The sequence below is a fragment of the Micropterus dolomieu genome, linkage group LG06, assembly GCF_021292245.1.
Source record: "Micropterus dolomieu isolate WLL.071019.BEF.003 ecotype Adirondacks linkage group LG06, ASM2129224v1, whole genome shotgun sequence".
Lineage (NCBI taxonomy): Eukaryota > Metazoa > Chordata > Actinopteri > Centrarchiformes > Centrarchidae > Micropterus > Micropterus dolomieu.
In genome coordinates this window covers 8,691,959-8,719,028 of record NC_060155.1, presented here as the reverse complement: position 1 = coordinate 8,719,028, position 27,070 = coordinate 8,691,959, and the positions used below count along the sequence as shown (strand labels likewise).

The 27,070-nt window shown below is 39.3% G+C and overlaps 1 protein-coding gene across 3 annotated transcripts in view; it reads left to right on the top strand.

The window, feature by feature from the left end:
• LOC123972315 (collagen alpha-1(XI) chain-like) overlaps window positions 1-27,070 on the top strand; it is a 118,365-nt gene that overhangs the window by 29,724 nt on the left and 61,571 nt on the right. The window contains exons 1-6 of one of the 3 annotated variants that reach the window (XM_046051719.1): window positions 3,215-3,274; window positions 3,381-3,510; window positions 9,277-9,441; window positions 12,888-13,101; window positions 14,545-14,707; window positions 25,090-25,218. In XM_046051719.1, the coding sequence (XP_045907675.1) occupies window positions 3,396-3,510; window positions 9,277-9,441; window positions 12,888-13,101; window positions 14,545-14,707; window positions 25,090-25,218 (786 nt within the window). In that variant the 5' untranslated portion in view covers window positions 3,215-3,274; window positions 3,381-3,395. Of the gene's footprint in view, window positions 1-3,214; window positions 3,511-9,276; window positions 9,442-12,887; window positions 13,102-14,544; window positions 14,708-25,089; window positions 25,219-27,070 lie in introns of those variants that run through there. The other 2 variants (XM_046051720.1, XM_046051721.1) reach the window with 2 other exon arrangements.

The following is a 27,070-nucleotide window of genomic DNA, read 5'->3' as shown; positions in this document are numbered from 1 at the left end:
TCTACACCTTCAACCACCCCCACACAGACTTCTAGATGGATAATTCATAGTAACGAGGAGCTCTTGAGGTTACATCTGCTTGTGAGCACATCTTAGTTCTTCTGTTTTTTACTGCAGACATGGATTCAAGGGATCCCTGTCATCATTGAAGTAACTGTGAGCACCTACTGAATTTTTATTTGCTCCAGGGTTGCAGGCTGCCATAAGGAGGAAGCAAGTGCAAAGAGTCATCAGTGAGGTTGTATAGAGTGTTGTGAGGAAATGCTGCTGTACATTTAGATAGAAGATATGTTTTGGACATTGTATGCTGTTTCACAAGGATTACAAATCCTGATAAATATATACACATACAGAAAAATGGCCTATAATGCATTTGAGAGACCTCTTGTAAAACTCCTGAACTCAGGCAACTGTACATCTGCAGAGAAGTGTGTTAGTATACTGTTTCTGGAAAGCAGCAAGAGGAATTTTATTCTGAAACTTGAAAGCACTCAGATTAAAAGCTGCCTCCAATAGAAAAGCAGCCACCAGGCAACATTTTCAAGACATTTTTGTTTTTATAGCTGCTCTGGGCTGAACCATGCAAGGAGTAGAGACTTAATATAGAATAATTATACAATGTCATCTTGGTACACATTGGCAGTAAATGCATCAGTTGTAATCATATGCTTTCAGCTACAAGGAGGGCAACTCTAAACTCATGTCTTTCTGAAAATTGTAGACTGAGTCTGAAACAAGAATCTATAAGGAGCCGCTGGACATCTGTCAGTACATTTTGTCGGCTGTCCGAGTCCTGTTTGAAATGAAAACTGAAGACTTTAGTTTCAGTAGTTCAGATTTCCTCTCTGCCAACGCAGGAGGGCTTGTCAAATTAAACCAAACATTTTAAGCCACAGTCCCATGGAAGCAACATGAACAAGAGGTTTTGGCATTTTCTGCCAAACAACTTGAAACAAAATGACAAAAAAAGAAGGCCAACTGTCTGCCAGAAAACCAATATGCAAAGCCAGGCTGCTTTCAAGAAAGTTTTTGTTAGTGCTGACCAAGCATAAGGTTATCAAATGGGGTCATAGATAAATAATGTAAACAATTCACATAGTCCAATATCACGAAATTAGCCAGAGAGCTTTTCTATCCCCCCTAATATTTTGAACAGTGACCCCTTCCTGCTGTATGATTGAAAATAAGTATATACCATTTTGTGGGTAATTACCTCCAAATGATTTGCTCCAATAGTGAGAATCAAACCTTTTCACTTTTCACTCCATTGAAACTATGTATGGCATTGTCGATCAGTCTGTCTGTCCACCACTTTTGTCCAGACTGGAACATCTCAAAAACTATTTTGAGACTATCGACATTTATGGTCCCAAGAGAATGAAGCCCTCTGACTTTGGTGATCCCCTGACTTTTTCTCTAGCGCCACCAGCTGGTCCATTTTTACAATTATTCTGTGAAATATTGTAACATCTGCTGGATGATTGCCACATCATTTTGTACTGACATTCAAGGATCTTACATGAGGTATCCTAATGATTTTGGTGATACCCTGGGGGTTTCCTCTTGGAAAATTGTTGTACGGATTGCAACGAAATTTGGCACAGACACGTCCCACTCAGAATGAATTGCCATTGCATCAGGACACCTGCAAAACTAATGATTATAAGTTTCATGCATGCTCATCATGTTAGCATTGTCATTGTGATGTTAGCATGCCAACATTAGCATTTAGCTCAAAAAACAACTGTGCCTCAGGTCAGCCTCACAGAGCTGCTAGCTTGGCTGTAGACTTGTAGTCTTGTTTAACACTAGCAGTCAATTCACTGTTCAACCCATTAATACCATGCATTTGTCTTGATCACATTATTTATTTTCATCAGTAGCCTACTCAAGTTCAGACAGGGTTGTCAGCTATAAGTTTACACCCTCAGTCAGGATAGAAAGTGATATAGTCAAAGTATCTTAACTCAGCAGCTGCCTCCAACAAAGTGCCCATGAGAAGAGATCTTCTCTTGTCCAGGAGCTGCACAGTGACCAATAGCAGAAAACTGTGGTTTTACAGAGTTGCAACCAGATGTGAATGTGTTTAAATATACAAATCATCAGCAAATTTCAATGGGTAACTAGATGTTTAAAACATGTGTGGCCCTAATAAATCTGACCACTAGTCCTGCACATCCTGGAGTCTAAAACAACAAATCAAAGCCACATTTACGCACACACCATCAATAGATCTTTTTTTTTTTGAAAGGAAGTCAAGGCATGTAGTCATTGATCTGTATTTATTATACTTAATCCCAATAATTCATCCAAACTTATTTTTAAGTAGCCACACTTGAACAGTGGTGTACTAAATATTTTCCTCACCTTACAAAATATCTGCTAAGTCTATGGTTCTAATTTTTGTGTTGTGATAAAACACGTAAACACAGATTTTCCATAATGTGGTTTTAGTTTGAGTGAGAATGGCTGCCATCACACTGATCTGTCTTTCATCGGTACATATGGAAAACCAAATCAAGGGGAGGACTCTATAGCTACCACCTGTGCTTCCATTCTTTGTTCCAGTTATCTTTAACCTTTAATTATTTTCAGGCCTCAGGAGCCCTGCAGTCCAAAAAAATCTAAGGGCTCCTTGAGGAAACTCCTAGAGTCTGGAAAACATTTCATTTTGGCCATTGAGGCTTTTATATTAGCCGTTGGCCCATTTAGATGCTATTTGGGCTCTTTCTTTTCACATTCTTAGGCTTTCAGGAAACGTCTGAAATAACAGCTCCACCCCACCACTTAATTTGCATTTAGTATGTTGCATTTGGTTTAGTGCCTCTCCTGCTCCCTGCCCATTCAAATCTTTATGGGGAAGGTTGGGGCAATTTCCTTTTATTTGTTGTGTTATTTTCCTTTCAAACTTTTTTCAAACCTTAACTAAAAGAAACGTGTTTGTGATTTTAGGATAGTCTGATTAGTCTCAGTCCTGTAATTAGGTTGCGTTGGGATGCAGTGATGCTCCTCTTGGTGCTGTTCAGACATCTTCCAAAGCACAGGGGGCGGGTCCCGAGACAACTTTCCCGACTGGTGATTTGATGAACGGAGGATTTTCCAGTGTCAGTATCTTACAATCTGTTCAGGTTCAGTGTTACGGCGTTTGTCCAGCCTCCTGACGGCGCGCAACTTTCAGAGAGCAGAGTGGTTTGCGCTTTTTCATGAAAGTCCCATACAGTCAGTCTGAGTCCTGGGCTTAAGGGGGAGCAGATCTGAAGGGCCCAGTCTGGCTGTGAGAGGCATCCTTATACTTCACACATGGCGTTGTAGAATACGCACACTTTTGTGGATTGTGGAAGGGACCGAATTTTATTAAAAGTCGCCCGTTTTCTGTACAGCTGCGGGCGCTCACAATGGAGATGCAAAGGTGGACCACCAGGTGGAAAACGAAAAGGTGGCTATGGGATTCGACGCTAATCGCTGTGGTCACATTATTTTTAATTCTACAAGCTGCCAGTGTCAGAGCAGGTAAGAAGCTGCATGTTATCCGACGCCAGAGTCACTGTGCCAACTCCAGTGCACCCCAGATAACTCCAGAGTGGCCTACAGGCTGGCTGCCAGTCCATAGGTGGTATAAGGCTTAGGTACTAGCCAGCGACTGGACTTAATTTAGTAATCGCCATAAATCAGTTTGCCAACATTTTCAATTGCTCAGTAGACCTATCCACCTCATCCAGCAGAACAGGTGATGCTTTTTGTATGTTTTTTTTTTTTAATATTCGAGGCAATATATCTTATGACGAGGACTGAAGGTCGTTTTTTAGTTTATTGTTGCGTGATACCAAGTTGAGCCCATATCATATCACTGCACCTGCATCCAAGTTTCCAGTCATTTTTAAAGGGGTTTACTGTGTCACCACAGTTTTGTCTCTAAGCCTTGTTGTTGACACTGAAGTAGATACCGAAACTTACCTGAAACCTTAATTAATAGGCTGCCTACATAGCTTGATTGCGTCCAAATTCAATTGGATTCATTGGCACAAACCGACGGGGGTGCTTGGTTACGTCTGCCACCCAGGTGTGGTCAGCGAGGAGAGAGGAGAGTCTTGATTTTTTTCTTCTTCTTGATACAAATATTCTGGTAGTCTGCGTAAAAGTGTGCCCTAAAAATTGCCAGTGAGCGATGATGGCGCTTATTAGCGGTGACTATACTGCTGTAATTTACACTCTGCTGTATAATTTTGGAAGCTAATGTTATCACAGACAAACATTCTTTGTTAATTTTGTGTTCCATTTCACCACTTGGCTGTACTACTGGAAATCCTTATGGTTTTACGCGTAACTTTACGCACGTCGTTTGGTGATATAACTAGGTACGCACATAAAGTACATTAAGTTTATCCAAAATATCAGTGAAGTAACAGCCTAATAGCTAAATCAGATTCACAAGGAATATAAATTAGTCACAACATTTTGTTTCTTTTAATGTCTAATAAACTGGCAGCTGCCTTGATATCTGACTGCTGTCAATAGAGTTTACTGTAACACAGTGTAACGTTAAACATGTAAGTTTTTGGGATTCATATTCTGAGCATTTATTTAATACAATAGGCACATCACTATGACATTTTGGGGTGTGAAATTCCTATTCTGGCCTGAAGGATCACCATCTTTCCGAATGATCTGGGATCCCACTAAGTCTAAGAAGGGGCTTTGATGGAAAAAAAAATGGAGTATTTTCTGTGGGTCACATTAACTGCTTATTTTATATCCCTTTGTGTCTGGAGGTGAACAGACATTCATAGCCTACTGTACTGCGGCTTTATCCATGATACATTTGTGTGTGTCAAAGATGTGTGTCTGTTTGGATGCATGGTGCTTTTTAATAGTTGTGGTTTTGACATCAGATCAGTTGTTATGCAACATTTCAAATACTTGCTTTCTTGTGTCAGATCCATAATACTGACAGAAACAAAGTTATTCAAAAAGATATTTTATATGGCTATTAAAATGTTAATCAGAGGCTAATAAACAATAGTTGGTCATTCTTGTAATCTGTTGCATCCTGTCTAGACATGTCTTAAGTTCCACCCCGTTTTGAACCATCACCATCCATTATTTTTACTGTACAAGTCCTATGATACAGTACATTAAGAAGCCATTCAGCAGAGGGCAAATTCGGAGAACTCCCCAAAAATGAAAAGATAATGAAAATAAATTCCACATTGGCATGGCTTGCTCATTGCCCATCTTTCTTCACTCTGACTGATATTTAAACTAACCATAATTGCATGATGTGCTAGCAAACATTTACAGGCTTTCCAATGTACTTTAATTGCTGCCTATGCTGCCAACTCTCAGTAGATGGCAGTGACACAAAAAAGATGCTGCTGCATGACCGCGGGACCACAGAGACATTAAGTCAGAATGTCATGGATTTAAAAGTTAATCACAAGTCTAAACTTAAACATCAAACTGTACGCCCCTGATGAGTTATGAGATGAAGAGTACTGGGAATTTGGCCTATACAGCTAAAAATATGGTATTTCAATGTTAGGGGGTCTGCTGGTGGATTTGCTTTAATGATTTCAACAGAGGTTTCTTGTGTCACTACATGATTCGCTGCCTCAGGGGAAATCACACTGCTTTCTCATAGTAGCTTGTTAACATGGAAGATAGTATATCACAAGTCCCTGGCAGCAGTCAGGAAGATGTGTCATTAAAAATCAGAGAGACTGACAAATTACCTCTCAGACAAGACTGTGTCTAGTCTGAAACTGCTGTGGTACCTTTAGCACGAGAGAACTGTCTTCTCTTTCTTGTGGGTTGCACCCTTATCATTACAGTGTGGTTTATCCCTTTTTAAAGGTGGAACGATGGGAGTCTTTTTCCTTTCAGGATGTATTGAGGGTATAGCATGCCGGCTCAAACTCCTATGAGGCTGAAAAGCTACGTCTTTTCATTTGGGGTCTTTAATGGTTTTGGATATTGCCTGTTTTTCAGGGCTTCTGTGAAGCCATGGCTGTGGAAGGAGAGGGGCTGAAGAGTCAGTGGTGCGGGTGGGCGGGTGTGGGGGGGTTCCTGGCCAATTCTGCACATCTGGAATATATGAGGCCTTGAGGTATGCAGTAATGCAGAAAGGCATTCTGAAACTCACAAAGAGACCTTTAGTCCAAGCTTTCTTTTTTTTCAAGAACCAGTAGCTCTGTACTTAGGACAATATTCAGAAAGAGCCACAGACTATTTTCTTTTTTATGAGGCATTTGGTGTGAGGTTTAAAACTTGGCGATGGTAGATACTCACATTTGTAATTTATTCTGTCTGTGTTCAAGTCAGAAGTCACTCTGGTAGTCTTCAGGACAAAACAGACTCTGTCTGTTAAAGTGCTCTTTGTGCGATGTCAGCCAAAAAGTCTATTTACGCCACCTCCTTCTCAGTTGATAAAATTCATTGGGGGACTAATTTCAATAGAAATCAAAAGTAAAGACATTCTGACTTGCTTGATTTCCCAGCAGTGCAGCTTGCATGATGCTTATACTTTTAAAATTTTTAATTCATGAAGTCTGGCATCAGATAATCTGGACTCATATCAGCTTAAATTACTTAAATCCTGTCCATCACTTAAAGAGCAGATCCGGCCAACTTCAAATGATCCAAAACTCGAGACGCGATCCCTAAGCATGTGCTCAAAATCAAGCAAGTTTTGATTCACCACTCAAGCTGTGATTTTTCTGGTCACAGGAGAAGTAGCTACAGGGATGGGGCCTTCTTAGTTTAGTCTCATGTATGTTTTAGTAAGGGGGCATAGGGAGTGGTGCCAGTGCCATAATGAGTTCAGCATGTGGAGTTATAGCTCCACCCATCAGACCCCCTCCTGGTTACTAAAAGCGAACAGGAACTGCACAATCAGCACTTCCTGGCTTCACGTGCTACATGACTTAGAAAAACAGAATATAATCACTATAGATTAACGTTAAAATGTTTAGCAAAGAGGCACTACAGAAAAGTATGGTGAAAGAACTGACTGATTTTTTCACAGTATATTGATTTTTAATTAATATTTTCACTACCAGTGGACACTATTTTGTCTTTATCTATGTCTCTTGACCAAACTCTCCTCCTAGTGCGCACAGGTTTATGCAGTATTATAAGGCAGATGAGGATATTTCCTGTGATGTGAATTTCTGTCTGATCCCTTTAAATAATTTTCCCACAATGTTTTGAAGCCAGTATCAAACACATGGATCTCAATTTTTGCCAAGGAAGGGAGATTTACCATTAAGCCTGTTATCTGCCATTATTTAAAGGCTTTATCTTCCCAGCTGACTATTCAGACATTGTTTATTATTGCTGGGCCTTTGAAGAGGATACATCCTGCCTCTTGACTCACTAAAAAGACAGTGAGTAATGTGATGTGTGGACGTAGTTGTGCTGGGTTTTGCTGCTGTGGTTTTGTAATAGTTAAACAAGTAGCATTTAATACTTGGGTTGCACTGAGTTTGGTTTGGAGTGGAAATTTAGCTGTAAATTAAATGTTTTGCATTGAACCTCTGTTAGCTTTTAATATTGCTTTCTTAGTTGTACATCTCATTTTTCATCAGGCCAATACACACTGCAGAACTGATGTTAAGTCTTAAAGATTAATCTCAGTATATTAATATTATAAAAGTACAGAGACAGTCTTACATGTTGTGGATGTCATTAAATTACAAAGCAGCAATCGTTACAACTATGGTCAAAGAGTGTTTGATCTGTCATTTCTTTGAGTATATGCCAGCCAATTTAAAGACCTCTCACCAACATGCATATGAAGTAATAAATCTTAGTTTTATTAATCACTTTTGAAAGAAGAAATAACCCATTTTGCCTCTCACAAATGAAATGTTGAATTCATAAGCAATGAAATGCAGCCTTGCTCATTTCACTAACTCAGGGGTTTTGCTGTTGCAGCCTTACTTGGTCTGGTATGACCAGTAGCTTAGGGTGGTTAATGTTAGCAAACTTTCAATAGATAATGCTATGTATAAAACCCTTTAAATAATCACATCTGCTGTTTCTTATGGAGACCGATGGAGGTGTAGCAATACCTGATTACCTAAGTTGACTCTGCCAAGTACAGATAAAACCAGCAGCGTAATAACCCCCTGTCAGAGCAACACTGTCACAATTACAGAACATAAGCCAGAAATAAACAGTTTGTTCAAACCTACACTTTTCTCATGAGCAGTTCTGTGTATTTACTATTTTACCCAGTACAGCGCACATGATTATTTTGAATTAAAAGCCTCCTCTTACTGGATATTTGTAAGGAAATGCAGCCTCAGGCAGACTTGCGTTAAATCACGAATGACACTTTGCTGTATGTCAACACTTCTGTTTATACACTAGCCTTAAAACAAGCAAACAAAAATAACCTTAATAGGCTTCTTAAATTTCCCATAATCACACTGTAACTGATGGTGTGCCTCTGGGAATAAGAGAGACAGGGGATAGAACAGTTATAGAATGGAACAGAGTAAAGACAATGAGAGAAAAGAGTAAAAGGTAAAGTTGGACAATGCAGGGGTGAGAGAAGAAATGAAACCGTGTTTATGACTGCATTACACAGTAGTTTCACCCGAGTTCCAGGTCCATTGATAGAAAAGAGTCTAGTAGTGTTAAGAAGCTTGTAAAGCTGCCCCCCCTCTGCGCAGTCCTTATTCCAAAGACTTAGTGATCAACAGCAATGAGTTTTATCATCCCATAGATACTGTTGCTTTTGGCTGTGGGGGTAACAGTGGTGGTGAAGAGGGGGGCAATTATGTCTGCTGAATGGTTCCTAACATTTTTACTGCTCCTGTGCCAAGGTAGCTCATAAACGAACAACTGCTTGAACTGACAGATTTGGCCAACAGTCCTTGCACAGGCAAGGGGTGTAATGGGTGTAAATGTTGACTTATCATCAAAATGCCAAGTCCTATTAGATTTTCTGTTAACTGTTGAAATATGCTTACTGTGTACTTTAAAATTACATGCAGCTTGTACACTAATAATAAATTATATATATAATATATAATCCCGTATAATCTCATTACATTTATTTATATTTGAATGTTATATTTATTATTTTTATTTTTATTTAAATAGCTTCTGCATGTAGGGACCACTAACTTAGCACAGGAGCTTTGGACAAATGCATTCCCCAAATAACTTATTTCTATACAAATGTCATGAAACTTGTATATAGTATAAGTATATAGTATAATGATGAGTATATATGAATAATGAAATCAATTCTTTGTTCTGCCTCCACAGCCGAACCAGTAGATGTACTGAAGGTTCTAGACTTCCAGAGCTCTCCTGAAGGAGTAAGGAAAACAACAGGCTTCTGCACAGCCCGGAGAGGATCCAAACCCGACATAGCTTACAGAGTGGGAAAACAGGCTCAGATCAGCGCTCCAACCAAACAGCTCTTCCCAGGTAACCTCACGCCTTACCTCAAACAGATTACATGCATTTACACTGAAGGTCAACCAAAACAAGCTATCCTGACTTTAAGCTAAATTCTGGCATGCTGACATGCACACAATGGCAAAGTTAACACGTTCAACGGGTTCACCATCTTAGTTTACAATTTTAGCATGATATCATTTGCTCGTTAGCACTAAACACAAAGTACAACTAATGGGAATGTCATGAGGTTTGCAGGTGTTATTATAAACCAAAGTTTTGGACGGACAGGCCGACCAACAGATCGACATTGCCATCCTTAGAGCAGTGCCTAAACTAAAACTAGACTAAAACAAATAATTGAAACTGATGTTTTTATTTACTGTCTTAAACAACTTAATTGGAAAATAAAAACATCTTCAACATATTTCACTTTCACAATAAAAAAAGTGATTTTATGGGTACCTGTAATAAAACCTATCACTACAAACACCTGTTTTCTAAAATGCAATGCAGACTTTCAGCAATTCATTTCTAGAAGATCCTCATGAATGTGCTGGTGTTTCAGTAGGCCCCAAGAGCCCTTAAGGGATGAGAGTCACTCAGCACTGTGTATGAAATGTCATGTAAACATATGACTCAAGTAAAAAGAGTAACAATGGATTTTTGTTATTGGGTATTTGGGGGAAACCAACAATTTATTACAGCAAATCACTGTGAGGAATATTTCTTTTGATGTTTTGTGGACAGATCTTGTCAATAAAGTGTCTGTCCTCAAGTTTGATTGCTGGCAGACATGAGTATGTTGTATTTGGCGGATGTAGTGAAATCTAGCAGGGTTTTTATACTGAAAGCACATTGCCTGACTCAAAGTTTGCTGCCCAGCCGAAATAAAGCCATATTTATTTTATCAGGGAGGAGTTCGTTTAGAGGAATAAAAAAGCTATTTGACTGTGTAACTGTTTGGTTTGCTACTTTCTTCATTCAGCAAAATGATTCATAACAAGGCGACAACATTAGGGGTTGAAAAATGAAGCCAAAAGTTCCAAAAAGTGCTGTTTATTGAATGGCCACTTAAGTCTGGCTCCAAAAGAGAGTCAGTCCCCACAGTCCCCCATGTTTAAATGCCCAAGGGGTAAATTTTTATATGACTTACCCATTTATATTAAGGCTTAACGTTAATTAATGCATAATTAATTAATGCATAATTAAGGATGTGGCCGCTTTGAGTGACAGGTGGGTACTCTCTCAGGTGGCTAGCCACTAGGTGGTTCAACAATCAGGCTTCATTCCGCCCACCTCAGCTCCACCTCTTTGTCAATTTTATTTTTACAGAAACCTATGGGTGACGTCACAGACACTACATCCATGTTTTATACCGTCTATGTTTATAACAATAAAGCTCACATCCATTGGAAGCTGGTTAAAGAGTTAAACTATTTTTCAACCTTATTTTCCCATGTGTTTCTGTCTATGTGACTAATTTGGAAAACATTTTTTGAAATTGGTCCAGTATTGAGCGAGCGCTCTGCAGGGCTACAGCGTTATCCTTGCGGGCAATTGTGCCCTGTCAAAGTACGTCCACTAAAGTGCTTGTTTTTGTCCAGGTTGAAAAGTTACCCTTTAACTCTTTATTACTGGGGCAAAGTGTAGAAAGATCCTCCAGTGTCTTACATACTCAAAACTAACTTGGAAACGAAGTGTATAGAAATTCTGAGGGCTGTTAAATAAATTGTCCCAGTCTGTGCTGATGTGTTGAGTTATTTCCATTTGGCTTGATTTCAAATTATAAAAAACTGTTCAAAATAGAGTGATGTATTAGAACTAAATTTCTGTGATTTTTGGCCTGCCAGTCCACCTTACACTTTCAGTAACGGAAATTTGAAGAATATAATTAAGCTTGAAAGGCGTTGGAGGTGCCATGGAAGCCAAGCGTCAAAATGTCCTCAGTCAGAATAACTGGACTTTTATTTGATCAGGATTAGTTATTTTGTCATTGAACCAAGCTATTATGGTTTTAAAAATATGACATTTGTTTGAGTATTTACAGCCCTTGTAAAATTAATGTGGCTGCATCACCACTATTGAGTCCTTTCAGGGGATGCCAAGGTCTCTTTCAGCTTCCTTAATAAACACTGCTCTAGGTCCAGTTGTCTAGACACTGGGGGTTTAATGTGAGGAGAGAAAGTTAGAGAGCTAATAAACTTGCCATTATTCAATTTAGTCATTACAATACAATTGGCCTTGTAATGTAGAAGATAGATGTTTAAAAGACAGAGCATATGGTGAAATCTTCACAGAAAGGAATAGCAAGTTTTAATTTAAAGGAGTTGTTCTTCATTTTGGGAGGGTTAGATAAAAATATCAATACCACTATCATAGTATCTCTATGCTAAACATGAAGCCACTACCAGTAGCCTGTTAGCTAGCCTAGCACAAAGACTGAAAAGGGGGGAAACAGCTAGTCTGGCTCGCTTTGTCCAAAGGTAACAAAACCTGTCTTCCAACAATCCTAAAGCTCACTAAATAACAGGTTTTATCTTGTTGTTTAATCTGTATAAAATTAAACAGAGGGAATAAATGACATGTTGTGTTTTTATGTGGGGTTATGTGCTGGACTAAGCTCACTGGCTGCTGGCGGAAACTTCATATTCACTGTACAGACAAGAGAGAGGCAATCAATCTTCTTAACTCTCAGCATGAATAAAGAAATGTCTTTCTCAAAATGTCAAATTATAGTTGTAACTTAAAGAAGGAAGGCAGTCAATACACCTTTTCTACAACATCCTCATAAAACACACCTTAATCCCCTCAAGACTTATTTAATTAAAATACTGGGATTATATTGGGCAGTTCCCGTGTGTTATTGAATGAATCTGAAATAAAACTTTTTTTGATCAGATTTTGTAAGGCAAGGCAAGTTTATTTGTATAGCACATTTCAACAACAAGGCAATTCAAAGTGCTTTACATAAAACATAAAAGCAACAGGGAAATATAAAAGTTTAAAAGTAACAGGGAAATTGAAAAAATGCACATTAAAATATAATAAAAGTTACAGTGCAGTGTACAATCAGGGTTAAAAGAGTTAAATGGAAAATAAAAACAGGCTGAGGGGTTGAGCAAATAATTGAGTTACAATTATTTTGAAAAGAGAATAAACAGAGAAGTACACTTAATCTACTCTCTCTAGCTAGTCTGTACTCGGGTCCATAGCAATCTTTGGGTCCACTGAAACTCCAAAAACCCTCGGACACTACAGAGAAACCAGGACATGTCTGAAAAATCTTAAATATTTAATTAAAAGCTATGGTAAAAAGTAAAGTCTTCAGTCTTAATTTAAAAGAACTGACAGTTTCAGCAGACCTGCAGTTATCTGGGAGTTTGTTCCAGATATGCGGATCATAATAACTGAACTACAAATCCTTTTGTTTACTAACATACCAACCTTGTACCTGCTGCTTGTTCCACCTTCAGGGGGAGTTTTCCCAGAAGATTTCTCCATCCTGTTTACCATCAAGCCCAAGGCTGGTCACCAGTCCTTCCTGCTGTCCGTGTACAACCAGCAAGGCATCCAGCAGCTCGGCGTGGAGGTGGGCCGTGCCCCCGTCTTCCTGTATGAGGACCAGCATGGCAAGCCTGCCCCGGAGGAGTACCCCTTGTTCCGCTCCATCAAACTTGCTGACGGCAAGTAAGTGACTGAGTGCTTCTCAAGAGGGCTTGAACACGTTGGAGGTCAGATGTGGGTGGTCGATTTTTGTGTCCCCTGGATCTTTGCTTTTTGGTTTCCCATTTTCAGTGTTGAATTTAAAATCTCATGTTTGTTGTGAAGCTCGTGAGATTGGCTCAAAACCAAACCAGCACATTGTGAGGCTCATCTTGAACTCTTTATCTCAATTTATTGGTTATTTTTTATGCTAAACAAAACCAATCTGCTTAACTCATTTTCTCAAGCACTCAGAATGTACTTAACTCTAGCCTAGTAAGCTGACACACAACTCCGAGGATTTATTATCATCTTATGTTTGTTCAGTCATTAATACCATATGGAACAAGTCAGACAGTAATGGCAAATAAATTGCTGCCAGCAATTTGATGACATTCTTTTTTGTTCCAGATTATTTACAGAAGTGGTGTACTGATATGCAGTAATGGGCAGGGTCTTCATAAATCACATAGCTGTGCAATGACACTGATCATTGTTAAAAGCTGCTGTCTATTATTTGCACCAATGCACAGAAATGTGAAATTGAAATAATTTCTTGGGTGGTTATTAGTCTGTAATGAATTATATCATGAAAAAAACACTGTACAATCATTACATTACAATTTCGCTATACCGTATTTGTAGCATGTGGTAGTGTGTAGTTTATGTATTTTGACACAGTTCAAATGCACCCATCCCAAATGTATACAAACAAATAAACAAAGTTGCCTCTGCGTAATGAACCATGCCAAATCAATGATTTATCAATTATTCATGTGATTTTTAATTCAATTGGGTTTACTTAGAATTTTTCTGATTCTCTCCGAGATACTGTATCACCAAATCAACCTGTAGAAATTCAAAAGAATAGTTCAAAATCTTGGAAATTACATTTCCTTTTGTGCCAAGAGTTAGTTGGGAATGTTGCTATCATTCACGTGAAGCTACAGCCGACAGAAGATTAGTTTAGCATAAAGTCTGGATACAAATGGAAATGGCTAGCCTGGCTCTGTCCAAAAAATAGCCTACCTGTAGCCTTAAGATAACTGTTAACACGTTATATGTTGTTTGTTCGATCTTTACAATAACAACTTGTGGTTTTAGAGGAAGGTATGTTACTACTTTAAAGGTGAACAACAGTTTATCTGTTCAACAAGACTAGCATTGTGTTAATTTGTGAGTTTTATTGCTATTAGTTGGTAGATTTTGTCGCCTGGTTCCAGTCTTAATGTTAGGCTAAGCTAGGCTAATGAGCTGCTGAAATATGAAAGTGGTATTGACATTCTCATCTAACTCTCAGCAAGGAAGCAAGTAGAAATGTTCCTATTCCTTTATCTATAGACTGTGAACATTTTCTTCAAAGGATAGGAAGTGCCAAAGTATTCTGGTTGTATTTCTGACCTCCTGTTTTGCTCCATTGCTGCACAGATGGCATCGTGTAGCTATCAGTGTGGAGAAGAAGAGTGTCACCATCATTGTGGACTGTAAGAAGAAGGTGACCAGGCCGCTCGGCAGAAGTGACCAGGCCATCATCAACACAGAAGGCATTACTGTCTTTGGCACCAGAATACTGGATGAGGAAGTCTTTGAGGTAAGGCGGCCATATTGAATCCCTATTCATCTGGATTATGCTTGCTGCATTGTGATGACTATGCTGTAAATTGGTTTAAAGGAAAGGTTTGAGATTTTTAGAAATGCGCTGATTTGCCTTTTTGTTGCACGATAGATGAGATGATGGATGCCACTCTCTTGTCTGTGCTTTAAGTATTAAGCTATTGCCAGAGGGTGATTAACTTGGGTTAGCATACACACTGGGAGCAGAGCTACCCTGGCCTCATTGTGCTCTGCCAGATAAAATACGAAAGATAAAATACGTTTCACCTCTGACACTAAAACCTGAGGTACAAGTCTGTTTCAGAATCTTCACGTACACTGGAGTGTGATTTACAAATATTATGCAGGCATTCACCTCTACATTGAAGTAATTATGTTTTGAGGGAGTTTGGGAAAGCTTACTTAGATGCCAGCAATTTCTCCATCCTGGTTAAGTGTTGATGTAATTGTAAGCATACTGTGAATCTTACTCTGAATGAATCTCATTTACCATTGTGAAAAGGGACAATTTTAGTGTCTAATGCTTTAAGTCCAAACGCTTTAAGGCCAGATATTTTATTTGTCTTTCATTAACTTGTACATACAGTTAATGGTGAATTTATTGGCCAGAACAACAATATTGGCTTTGTGTACTTGGCAAGAGCCATGAGCAATGTCTGTGGAAAGGCTACTTGCACAGTGTGTTGTTCAAAGTTTTTTTCCCCCTCAACACTGGTTGTATTTGTTTGAATAGCTGACTTAATAAAAGAAAGACTGAGGTCTAATAGGCTTAAGTTGTACATATTGGATAGTGTTTTATTTGAGATGCTTGGATTGTGCAACAATTTCTAAAATGATTCCCTCAATAGCTGCAACTACCAGAGCTCAGAATCAGAGGTCACAGATCAGAGTATGGTAACTGAGGTGGCAATTATGAGATGGAAGGTTCTCGCTACCAGATTTAGCACAGGTAGCTGTGTGCTGAGTGGAAAATGTGAGCTGAATGCTAGCTCCGAAGACAATGGCCTCTCTTTGAAGTCTGCATGTGGAATGCTTGCTAAGTAGAACAGCCTGCAAAAAGTTTGCCTCCAGGTCACATATGACTTTCCACAAAGCGGCCACTTGAAAATGGGATCCCACTCTTCTTCAGTGGTTTTTGGCGAGCAGATCACATTGCTAGAGACGTGAAACATGTAGACACGTTAAGGTCATAATAAGAAGAGTCGATACAAAGTACAGCAATATTTTTGTACATTTGACATTTACTACTAAAGTACAATGAGCCCAACTGCAGTAAATGAGTTTTGTAACATTACCAGCAGGTAAGGAACATAAGAGTGAAAGCCATAGTGATTAGAGTTGGGATTGTAATTAAGGTAATTGAGAGTTAAGTGGAGAGGATAAATGTAGCCTAGCATTTTCACCAAGTCTTTTCTATTTTTACCAGTCATTTGGCTTTTGTGAGTGCTCTTTGTTTGAACATATATTATGCTAAATGGTGTTGGATTACAGAGTAATATGTTTTGTTCTCTGTTTAAACACCTGGAGAAGAGAAAATGATTCCTTTTTGTTCCAAGGGTTGAGGCTTTTTGCACATTGAAAGGTGGTTTTGATCAGTGTATCGCACAATAGCAATACTTTAGTGGCGTAGATAGAAATGCAGCCATATCTTAAAATGTAATTATTTCCACTTTAAGTTTAATAACCCTAGATTTGTTGATTGCAAACTGACTACTTGTAGGCACACTGCACTGATTATGGCAAAAAGTCTTACTGTCCACAAGGGTCTTTGCTAATTACTATATATTCCTAAAGATAAAAGCTGTTTTTTGGAGAGATTATACTTGCATACATTCTACAGCTGTTGTAAAAAATACTATAATCAGTATACCTTGGGGCTATAGAAACACAGCTGGCTGCATTATCAACTATTGATTTACACAATGTGAAAATTTTAAACATCTCTGCAGTCAGGTTATTGAGTCCAGTTCCTCCAAGGTCTTGTATGTAGAAAAATGTATTTAAGTTTAAATCTTATAGAGATCTGCCTAAATTATGCCTTTAATATTACATTTTTAATTGATTGTGATTCTTAGGATTAAAATCCAGTTTTAATGTGTAGATGTTAGAAAATGCATTTGCTAAAACCTGTAAAGCAGGTTATTAACGTGTTGTATCTTGTTTGTTTAGACATTCAAGTTCTGGTTTTAGGAGAACTCTGCTGTGCTATTAACAGCCAGCCAACAAAATAACCCTTACCCAACCCTGATTATCCCCAACCCTAACCAAAGCATTACAGTTATCTACTTCATTTACATACCCTGTCCTGTACCTAAACTTACCTTGGTAAATGGATCCAACAAGAGGCAAAACATTTACTGTAGCTTGTCTTCCACTGGGCTATCTGAAGAATTATAGATTTACAGCTATGAGAAAATACCTAATACCTAACACATTAAGAAATTGTGGCTGTTTAGCATACCTAGCCTGAGTTGCACAACTTTGGAGCCATTCCAGAGTTTAATTACTGACATTGGCTGTGAGCTTTTTCACTAAAACTGCTTTGAGCTGTGAGCACATGGCTACATCACTGCAGTAGATTGCATAAGCAGGTGTCAAAGCTGGAAGCACAGGGAAGAGTGAAGGCTAGGGGAAAATATGATCAGTGTGTGCTTAGTCTTGGCTCAGCTTGCACAGCTGTTTAAAAGATATCCTCGCTGAGCAGGCCCCCAAATGCCTTTTTCCCCCTTTCTACTGCCTTTTCTTCTTTTAAATAAAAGCCACAAGATATTTGAATCATCTCTCGCTTTTATGCAGATCCTTTCTTTAGACTTTAAAGGACAGGGTGGGAGTCTTTGTTTTTGCAGAGTGTGTGTTCACATGTGTGTTGTTACATATGTGCAAAAACGTGTGTGTGTGTGTGTGTCTGTGTGTCTGTGTGTCTGTGAGGAGGATAGGAGAAGAGAGAGGCAAAGATAGTTTGTTTATGTGTCTGTCATTTCTGCATAGTAGATTGTTCCAAAACGCTGTCCCTCAAGCAGGACAGTCTTTGGCAGAGGAACCTAACAAGGCTGTGATGGGCTCTAAGCTTTAGAGTGAATCATTTTTTATGGTTGAGCTGGCAGGACGAGAAACAGTCTGACTGTTTCTCATATTCCTTAGTCACTGTTCACCCTGCTGTACTTGTCACAAAATGTTTTGGTTATGGTTGTGTAATAGGAACATAGTAATTGATTCATACTTGTTTGAGCGTCACTGTGACTGAGAAGGTCTTCATATCTATCGTATTTTAACTTTTCCAACAGTAATAAAGCACATGATAGTACAATGTCAATTGTTTTCAAATTGTATCTGTATGTGACCTCCTTGTCCCTTGTGCCATGACCTTAACTGGTCCAAGTACAGCCAGGAAGTAATGGACCCCAGGTGCTTCTAAAAAACATTTGCCGATGGAAAAGACCAGGGGGAGGAAGATAGAAAGACAGATAGAGAAAGAGTGAAGTGAAGAAAAGGCGTGCAGACAAGCAAGCAGATGGTTCAAACAGTTCAACAGTTTTGTGAGCTACTGGCAGGCAAAATGTTTTAATAATCGAATGGTGCAAGACATTTGTATGCCCCTAGCGCTTGAAAAGAAACTTTATCCCTGCACTGACCACAAAAGCTGCATTTGATAAAACAGTGGGAGAAATCTGGAGAGTATTATACATTTTTTCCTCTTCTCTACTTCTTGGTTAATTGTTGTCCTTGTACAGTTCTGAAATTCCATCTCTCTTTTTGTTCTTTCATGATGTGATCCCCTCCCAGAGTTTGGAAAAGCAGGCTTTTTTTTGCTGATATGTGTGACAAAATGTAGGTGCAGGGGATAAAATAAAGAACATACATAATTAAATTATGGCTACAAAAGATACTGCAAGTTTGGACAATAGGCATTTTAACAGCATCTGCAAGAAACTGTTGATTTGAGCAGCCAGTCTGCATGGCCTCTGAGCTGGCAACAACTGGCTGATGATGCCCCTGGACGTTCAGTGTGACAGGCGTGTCACAGTGACACCATTAAAGGTTTCACTTGAACTGTCATGTACAGTAAGGATACTTAAAATTGATCATACAAATATTCTTTGTGATCATGACACCCTTTTTCCTCCAGCCTCTGCATGTATGCATTTGTGTTTTACTGGGTCAGACTGCAGATGCTTTGGGCATATTTCCAAATGTGTGCTACAGGTGCATTAATATCCCCAGCTGTTCCTGCAGGCAAACTGACCTGCTGCACCAGGCCGCAGATAATAACAATTCAACCACCTAATTAAGTACCTACATGTTGTTCTGTAGGAATTAGTGGAAACTACATATGATTTGTGTATAGTGAAGTGTAGGGCTGCAAAGTGGGAATGTTTTTGTTGTCGTTGATGCTGCCAATGATCTTCTCAATTCATTATTTTGTCTGTAAACTTCACAAAAATAGTCAAAAATGCCTTCTATAATCGACCTGTCCAGGGTGTACCCCGCCTTTCGCCCACTGTAAACTGGGATTGGCTCCAGCCCCCCGCGACCCTGTACGCAGGATAAGCGGTTGATGATGGATGGTTGGATGGATGCCTTCTATAATTTCCCAAAGCAAAAGACGATGTCTTCAAATGTCTTGCCTTGTCCAATCAACAATCAAAAACCAAAAGATATTCACTTTACAATGATATAAAACAGAAAAGCAGCAAATCCTCACATTTGAGAAGCTGAAACCAGGACATTTTAGGCATTTTTGCATTACATTTTGTAAAAATGGGGATTACGCATAGGGATTACTTTAAGCAAAAAGTTTCCATTAAACGGAAAGCAGATTGCTATTTGCTATTTACGTGTTTCCTGTAAAAACACACAGCTAATGAGGGATTTGTCGCAGATATTGATTGCCAATATAGCCAGTAGTTGAATGTGGTTACGCCCCCTCCCATTCACGCAGGCTCTGAGACTGACGAAGGCCAGTTTGACCACTGGGAATACAGTACGAAGGTGGTTTTCTTGCCAGTTTGTCTCTTGTCACCCCAGGGCTGAGTCAACTAATGAGGCTGTGTTCAGACCTTTTCATGTCGTGTTCACTTGGAGGCTGCTGAGCGCAGTTTCGTTGCCCGCTCGCCCGGCGCGGCTCCCTGCAATCATGCCGGGTCCCCCCGCCACTGGGATGAAAACCTCCAGTGCTTGAGTAAAGGTGTTCCGAATTCCCAGTATGGACAGAGTAAGATAATTTGACTAAGCTAATTAGATAATGTCAGCTAGCTAGCAGCATTTAGCTGACTTGCTACAGCAACAAGTAAAGCTATCTGTCCATCAGGGGAGTCAGTAAATCACAGAGTTGAGGCAGAGCAGCAGGAACATCAGAGAGAAAACCAGGAAATATTTTCCATCAAATATGATCCAGTTTCAGTAAAATCTATGAATAGAGGTGTGCTTTCATATAGTAATCAGTGGTGCCCGGTCCCAAAAACACTATTTTTCAGTAGTCATAAAAATTTTAAAAGCTTTTCATTGGACATTAAATGAATGCAGGTCCCCCAGTGCAGGATGATTCATCAACATTTTAAAATTGTTTTCCAGGAAATGACACACTCTAAAATGTCTTCAATAATACATACAAAACAACATTTTTTGTCACTGATGGGCGAGATCCTGCCATATGACTTACGGCCTAGTGCAAGGCATAATATAGAAACATTTAGGCCTAAACATCAAATTTGATTTCATGGGAATGGGATATTTTATAATTGTATGTTTCTCTAAAAATACACTGAGCAGACAATACATCTTGTCAAAGTAACTAAAACTAATCAGGTTACATTACTTTTATTTTATGGTACTTGGATTACATTACTGATTACATTTTTTTACAAGTAATTAGTAATTGTACCGGATTACATTTTTAAAGTAACCCTGATTATGACAGGATTAAGCATAAATGTGGGAACTGCATGGGATGTCCTCTAAATTTTTACCAACTGCAAAACTCTTGCTGCTTTTTCTAAGCCTCCCAGGCAGTATAGGATTTGTTCTGCCCAAAACAAAGTCTACCAGTCAAATACTTTAAGTCATACATTATTATAATCTTTATTTAGTCAGGCAGTCTCATTGAGATTAAGGGAGACCCGAGAATAAACAGTCACAGGAACATCAACACACAGAATCAACACAACTACACAATAAAATAAAATAAAAAATGTTTCAAGAGTCATAGAAAACATCAGATGATAAAGCTTTAAAATATCCTAGCGTAATTAAGACTGCAGTTTGAAGGCAATTTGTAGTTGATTCCGTTTTTCTTTGCCAAGGACAGATGCATGGTTAAAGGTACATGTGTTAGAACCATGGTTAAAGACGGAGCATTGATGGTTTTAGGATTTGCCAACCCTTGCAAATAATGCAAGATCTGAGAGAAGCATGACAAGAAGGTCTGCCTTTAAGGCTTGATTTGGGGCAAATTTTCTTCATGCACTAAAAAAAAAGAAGACAAAATTGAGGTTGGGATCCCTCCAGCAATTGATACTAATGTTGATAAAGTAAACTAAATCAAGTATGGTCTTCATTTTGTAGAGTCAAACTACATCTTTGTTTATGCCTCCAAATTACTCCAACAAATGCTGGATGGGAAAACACCCATGCTTCCTGTCATCTCTGATCCAGCGCCAGCAGGAGGCTATCTGCATCTAATCACAGTTGTGTCTTGATTTTTGAGGTCGGTCATGTGCTCTGTTGCACATGGGTGACGTAATGCACCATCATAATCAGATGTCCACTATTCGCTTGATCACCATACCGCTATTCTTCTGAATGACATTCAGAAGCTCATACTTGACATACTATTAACAATACAATGCCAACGACAGATTTTATGGTCTGCTGAGGGCTTGTAACACCGGCTGTTATTAGGTGATAATCCATCTGCCAGTTAATTGCCTTAAGTAATTTTAGTTCCTTTGGTGTGTGCTGTGCTTTGGGAGGTTTGCTCTTCCCAGGAGATGCCAGGGTCAACTAGCCCAAGGACAATTCAGTGGTGTCTGTCCACTGTTTCCACATTTCATAAGTTAAAATCAGATGTGAAACATGTAGGCTTGAGGAAAAAACAGTGGTGTGTTTCCCAGACAAAAAACAGGCATGTTCCTAAAATGGTTTGCCTTTGGGTCAAATGCACATGGAGGGAGGGATTCGATGATGATTCAACTCGCTTCTCTCGTCTTTAATTGGTCCATCCATCCATTTCAGTTTGTCCTTTTACGTATTTATCTTTGTCGAATTGTTGCTGCTACAGTGTGAGATTAAGGCTAACATATGTCACGTTGTATTTACACACACATGCACAGACCCATTAAAGCATCGATTGTAGTGTAGCCTAGACAAATGATTTATCCCATTGTGTCTGTGCTAGCTCTGAGCAGAGCCAGGGCATTGCTGTAAATCATTCCTGGAATTCTGAGGAGGAACCTCAACAGATGCCAGAGAGATGTGCAATGCAACCCAGACAATAACATCAACACAAGCACTAAGATGCAGACAAAGGAGGATAGGAGGGTTAAAAGAGAGAGGGTGGACGGTGAGGGAGAAGATGATGGGGAAGTATGGAAGTTTTTGACTGGCTCTATAATTGGGCTAAGTGTGTGTGGTCTCTTGACAAGCCCTGTATAACGTTTTTGGACTCTCCTGCAGATAATGTGTATATCCACACATTTGTTTTCTTGTTGTGTTAACTACATTACTTGCTATACCATATTTTCTTACTAAATATACACATAAACAAAGCTTAAAAATAAAGTGAATGAGTGAGACTGAAAAAGGCAAAGTTGATGACTGTGCACACACAGGAAGACACTCTGTGACACTCTGTGTCTTCCTGTGTGAGGAAGCAGACAGAGATCTTGCCAAATGCAATGTGTCTATGTTAACTGTCCTCTCTGGCGTTGACTGGCTTTGACTTTGGATCCATTTTCTTACAGTATGCAGTTGCTGAATGACTGTCATTTAATTGAGACCTTCTGTTTCTCGTTGTAGTTTTTCTTGTAGTAAGAGGTTCAGAAGGTGCAGGGTGAACTCATGTGAGCAGGGTTTTAGGACTTTTTTACTGAGTGTTCAAGTTCAATAAGCACAAATTCTCTTTTGCAGAAACCGCTCCACACTCGGTTACACACATTCACGCCTGAAAGCGGCCCAGTACAACCACAGTTTAATCTGTTGGCCACAGTTGGTTGTTAAATGCCTTGCTCAAGGGAGAGGTAAGAGCTGTTCCTCACCCAGATTTATTCTGCAATCTGGGGATTGAACTGACAACTTTTTGGTCTCACGTTTTTTACAATTAACATTTCTTCTTCTTGCAATTGTTCTGGATAACTTCCCAGCTCCAAACCCAACACAAATAAGGGTTGCAATGTTCAGATCGTGGGTGGTTTTTTTTGTCGCATTTTATTACCATGTGGACATGGTCTTTCCTTCCCTAATGAGACCTGAACTACATTTTACTCCAAGATTGTGTAAACTGTAGAGATTCTCCACCTAATACCCCACAGAGACTGGTGGATGGTGAAGGAACCCCTGCACATCTTATATTGAGGAATGACCCATGCGTATAAAATATCTCATGTACTGTCTCTGTTTTCTTAAGCCGAAGTGCGATCTGCTAGTGAGCGATAATTAAATGTAACATAATATAGCATTACTGGCACAACAGGTAACAACAGTAGGTGGACTGAAGCTTACACAGCACACATGTAGTATTCCATTTGTAAGATTTCAATGTGTTTTTTCAACCATTGTAGTTTGATTTGTTCAATACCATGTTGAGATTTTCTGATCACGTATGATGGGAGCATGGGGTGGTAAATAACTACAGTAATGTGTTCCAGAGGTCTAAGCTTATACAGATGTTGTCTCCTGTAATTTAATGCTTTCTGCATGTATGTGCTTCCTCTTTATGGGCCACCATGAATGCTGCCTTATTTTACCTACAGATCTTGGGTATTTTCTATATTTATTGGCCCTTTTTGTTACTTACTCCAAGTGGATTCTGAAAAAGGTCAGCTGAGCTGCCCATATGGTAGATAGGTATAGATAACATGCTCCACATCAGTGGCATAGCAGTTCCTGGTTTAGAAATTCCTTAGGAAACGATCATGGAAAAAGAACCTTTGGCTGATGGGAGGGTTGGGAGTGGGGAAATAATTTCCTTTTCCAAAAGCTCATGAAAAACAGACGGCCTCTGATAAGTACGGACCTTGGTTATTTATCTGCTGTGTAAGGGGACTTGCCATCCCTAATGGCTGTGAGGGGACTGTACAATAGTTATTGTTTAAAAGGTTACAGGCTTCCCTAAAGCCTTGATTTATTCCATAAAGTTATATGTAATTAATAGTCAAGAGATTACTGCCTCTGGTACTGTGTAATAGCTGCCTTGTTGTTTTATTGTCACATTTTATTATCACCACAACGGTGCTAAGCTGGGGCAATCAAGTGAGGAGGAATAGATGCATACTTCATGGACATCAACATTTGGTTTCTATTTGTAATCATGAAAGACACGGACAATGTGAGTCGTCTCTGGAGATATTTGATCGTCAGGGCTCAGGAAATAAAAGTCACCTTCATTGTCTGGACCTACAGTGTTAGCTGATTGGCAGTTGGCACACTTTCAATGCTTGGATGGGCTTGAAATTCAAGTTGAATCCTCAGTACAAAAGATTAATAACTGTGTCAGAAAATAACCTCTTTCTTTGATAAAAAAAAGTCAAACCCTGAGCACATAAAAATGCAGGAAGATAGATCCGCTACAACCGCCAAGGAGCATTTCCCATCATATTCAATCACTGAGTTTAATATCCTGTCACAAGTGCGAGCGGTTAACAGCAAGTGGAAACTAAAGATTACCCTTTGTAGAAACTTATACTAGATTCAGAAGTGTAAATTCACGTCTAGATTCTGGATACATTCTGGAGGAATCCAGTAACTGTAGTGCCTTGTTTTGTTCCCAATTGCAATGACAATGTGTTCTCTATTGGCTACAGCTCTTATTCAGGCCTCAGTCTGGCTTTCCTCAATAGCAACAGTGGCTAAGGCACCTCAGTATTGTAGTATTTACAGCCATTTGCCAAACCAAACTGGAAAATCTTGATTTCTCTGAAGCTTTGATAAGCTGTAATAAATAATACTGATCGCCATAACATAAACCTGTAGTACTGTATATTACCAACAGACTGTTTTTATGTTGGGGAACATTGAGGATACAAGAAAACTTTGACATGAGAATTTACAGTGGGGAACAATACTTTCCAATTCTTGACTCCATAACCTGTAAACGTTGTTGGCATCTGCTGACATGCTGCTTCTCTTTTTCTTCTCTTCTTCCAGGGTGACATCCAGCAGCTGCTGATAGTGGCAGACCCCAGGGCAGCATATGACTACTGTGAACACTACAGCCCTGACTGTGAAACCCCCAACCACCACGACACCCCCCAGGCTCAGGAACCTGAGGAAGAGGTCAGTATGTGGAAGGGGAAGAAGGCAGTCAGCGTGGAGTTGATGTCTGGAGGAGGGGGAAGTATGAGTGGTTGTAAAGAAAGTTGGATTGGGGAGAGAGGGGGAGGGAGAAATTGTTATAGTGAGGAAAGGAGGGAGGGGAACAGGGAGGGAGAGAATATGGGAGCTGGAGTTGGAGATTTAGAAGGATGATAACAGGAATTTGGAAAGAGGCTTTTAGACTTGGGTGTTGTTAGTAGAAGTTATGAAGCAAAGGATGATGTAAGAGAATAAATTGTGAAGCTTGGATGGATAACAATGAAGTAGATGAAAATGAAAGACAGAGGAACTGAAATTTGAATTCTCACTTTTTGTGGAAGGAAATTATACTATAATGATACTGCAACTACATATGTGTTATTTTTCAAAAGAGGATAAAACTGGCTTTGGACATATCTGTGGTAGTAAAGTCTAAGTTTTAAGCCTTCTAGGCGTTTGCCATGCAACAGTTTAGTGACATTTTAGGGCTGTTTTTGGTAGGAGATGCACTGTCAACTTAATTGATGTGTTGCTGATTGGAGAATGTAATAGCCTTTTATAGCTCACAAACATTGATATTTCCCCCCTTTTTCAACTAGCATACGTAGCAATGCTTATGTGCTGTTAGCAATTTAAGGCTTCTGTCCCATTGTAACATTTGAAGGACCCTTCATGCTGTTAAATTTGTGTTCCACATGGAAGCTAGTAAGCTAGGCTATAGCTCCCACTCGGAAGGTAGAAGCTGTTAGCTAGGCTTGCTAAAGTTAGCCTGAGTCCCACCAGATGTTACTTTTTGTTCATGTTATTTCAACTGCTGAGTTATCAGCACCCCCTTCACACACAGTGTTGTGTTAGCCCCACATTATACAAAGGACGGGGTCTCGCTAGTTTTAGCATCTGTCCTTCATGGGTCCAGTTGTGGTGATGGCAAAACCCCTACTGTCAAATCTCACAGCAATATGTTGCCCTGTAACCTCAGCACTAGACTCCATGTGATTCAAATACAGACATGCAGTAACCAGAATAACATAGAGACTCTCTCAGCTGGTTAACTGCCTGTATCCGTTGGAATTGAAGCGATTTTATGAAACATTATCAGTGTATATTGCTCTAATCAATTTACCTGTACGGACATCCAAAAACAGAAATTCACCTCTGGAGAACACTAATGTAGGAGGCACTATGGCAGGAAAAAAAATAACCTAATTTTCTTCTTTTTGGTAGGCTACATATGGTACAAATATCATATCTACTGATGTCTTAGCAAAAATGTAGGCTGGGAACAGTGGGAAGGGGGTTGGGTAGTCTGGGTTATTTGAGATACACCAGCTAAACACATCAAGTTTCCCTGTATCCCCACCCCAATTTTGAACGTTTTTCCTTTAACCCTTTTGTAACATAAACAGCGGCCTGTGTCAGGTTATAGTAGGCTAATAGTAGATAAAATTTGTCCTGATTTAAGCAAGTGCATTTTAAGTCTGCTGGAAAACCTACACAAAAAAGCACAAAATATTCTCAGCATAGGCCTATTGTGTGATCTTAAAACATTTTACAAACATTCCTCCAGTACAAGTACTTTGACAGAGATAGACTTGTATGAGTTCCTGTGTAATCACTAATCTGTCGCTTTCTTTAGTCTATTTTTTTTGCTGGTGGAAATGTATCAAAATACGTCACATGTTGAGTTTGAACCCATCTTTTGAAATTAAAATTGTATTGACCAGCGCCAAAACATCCCTTGTAGGTTCTTAGCCAGATCTTTGTGTCAGGGCCTCAATTTTTCTTTTTCATCACCAGTTTTTGTTATTTTGCTGTTTCAAGCCTTTTTGTCGGC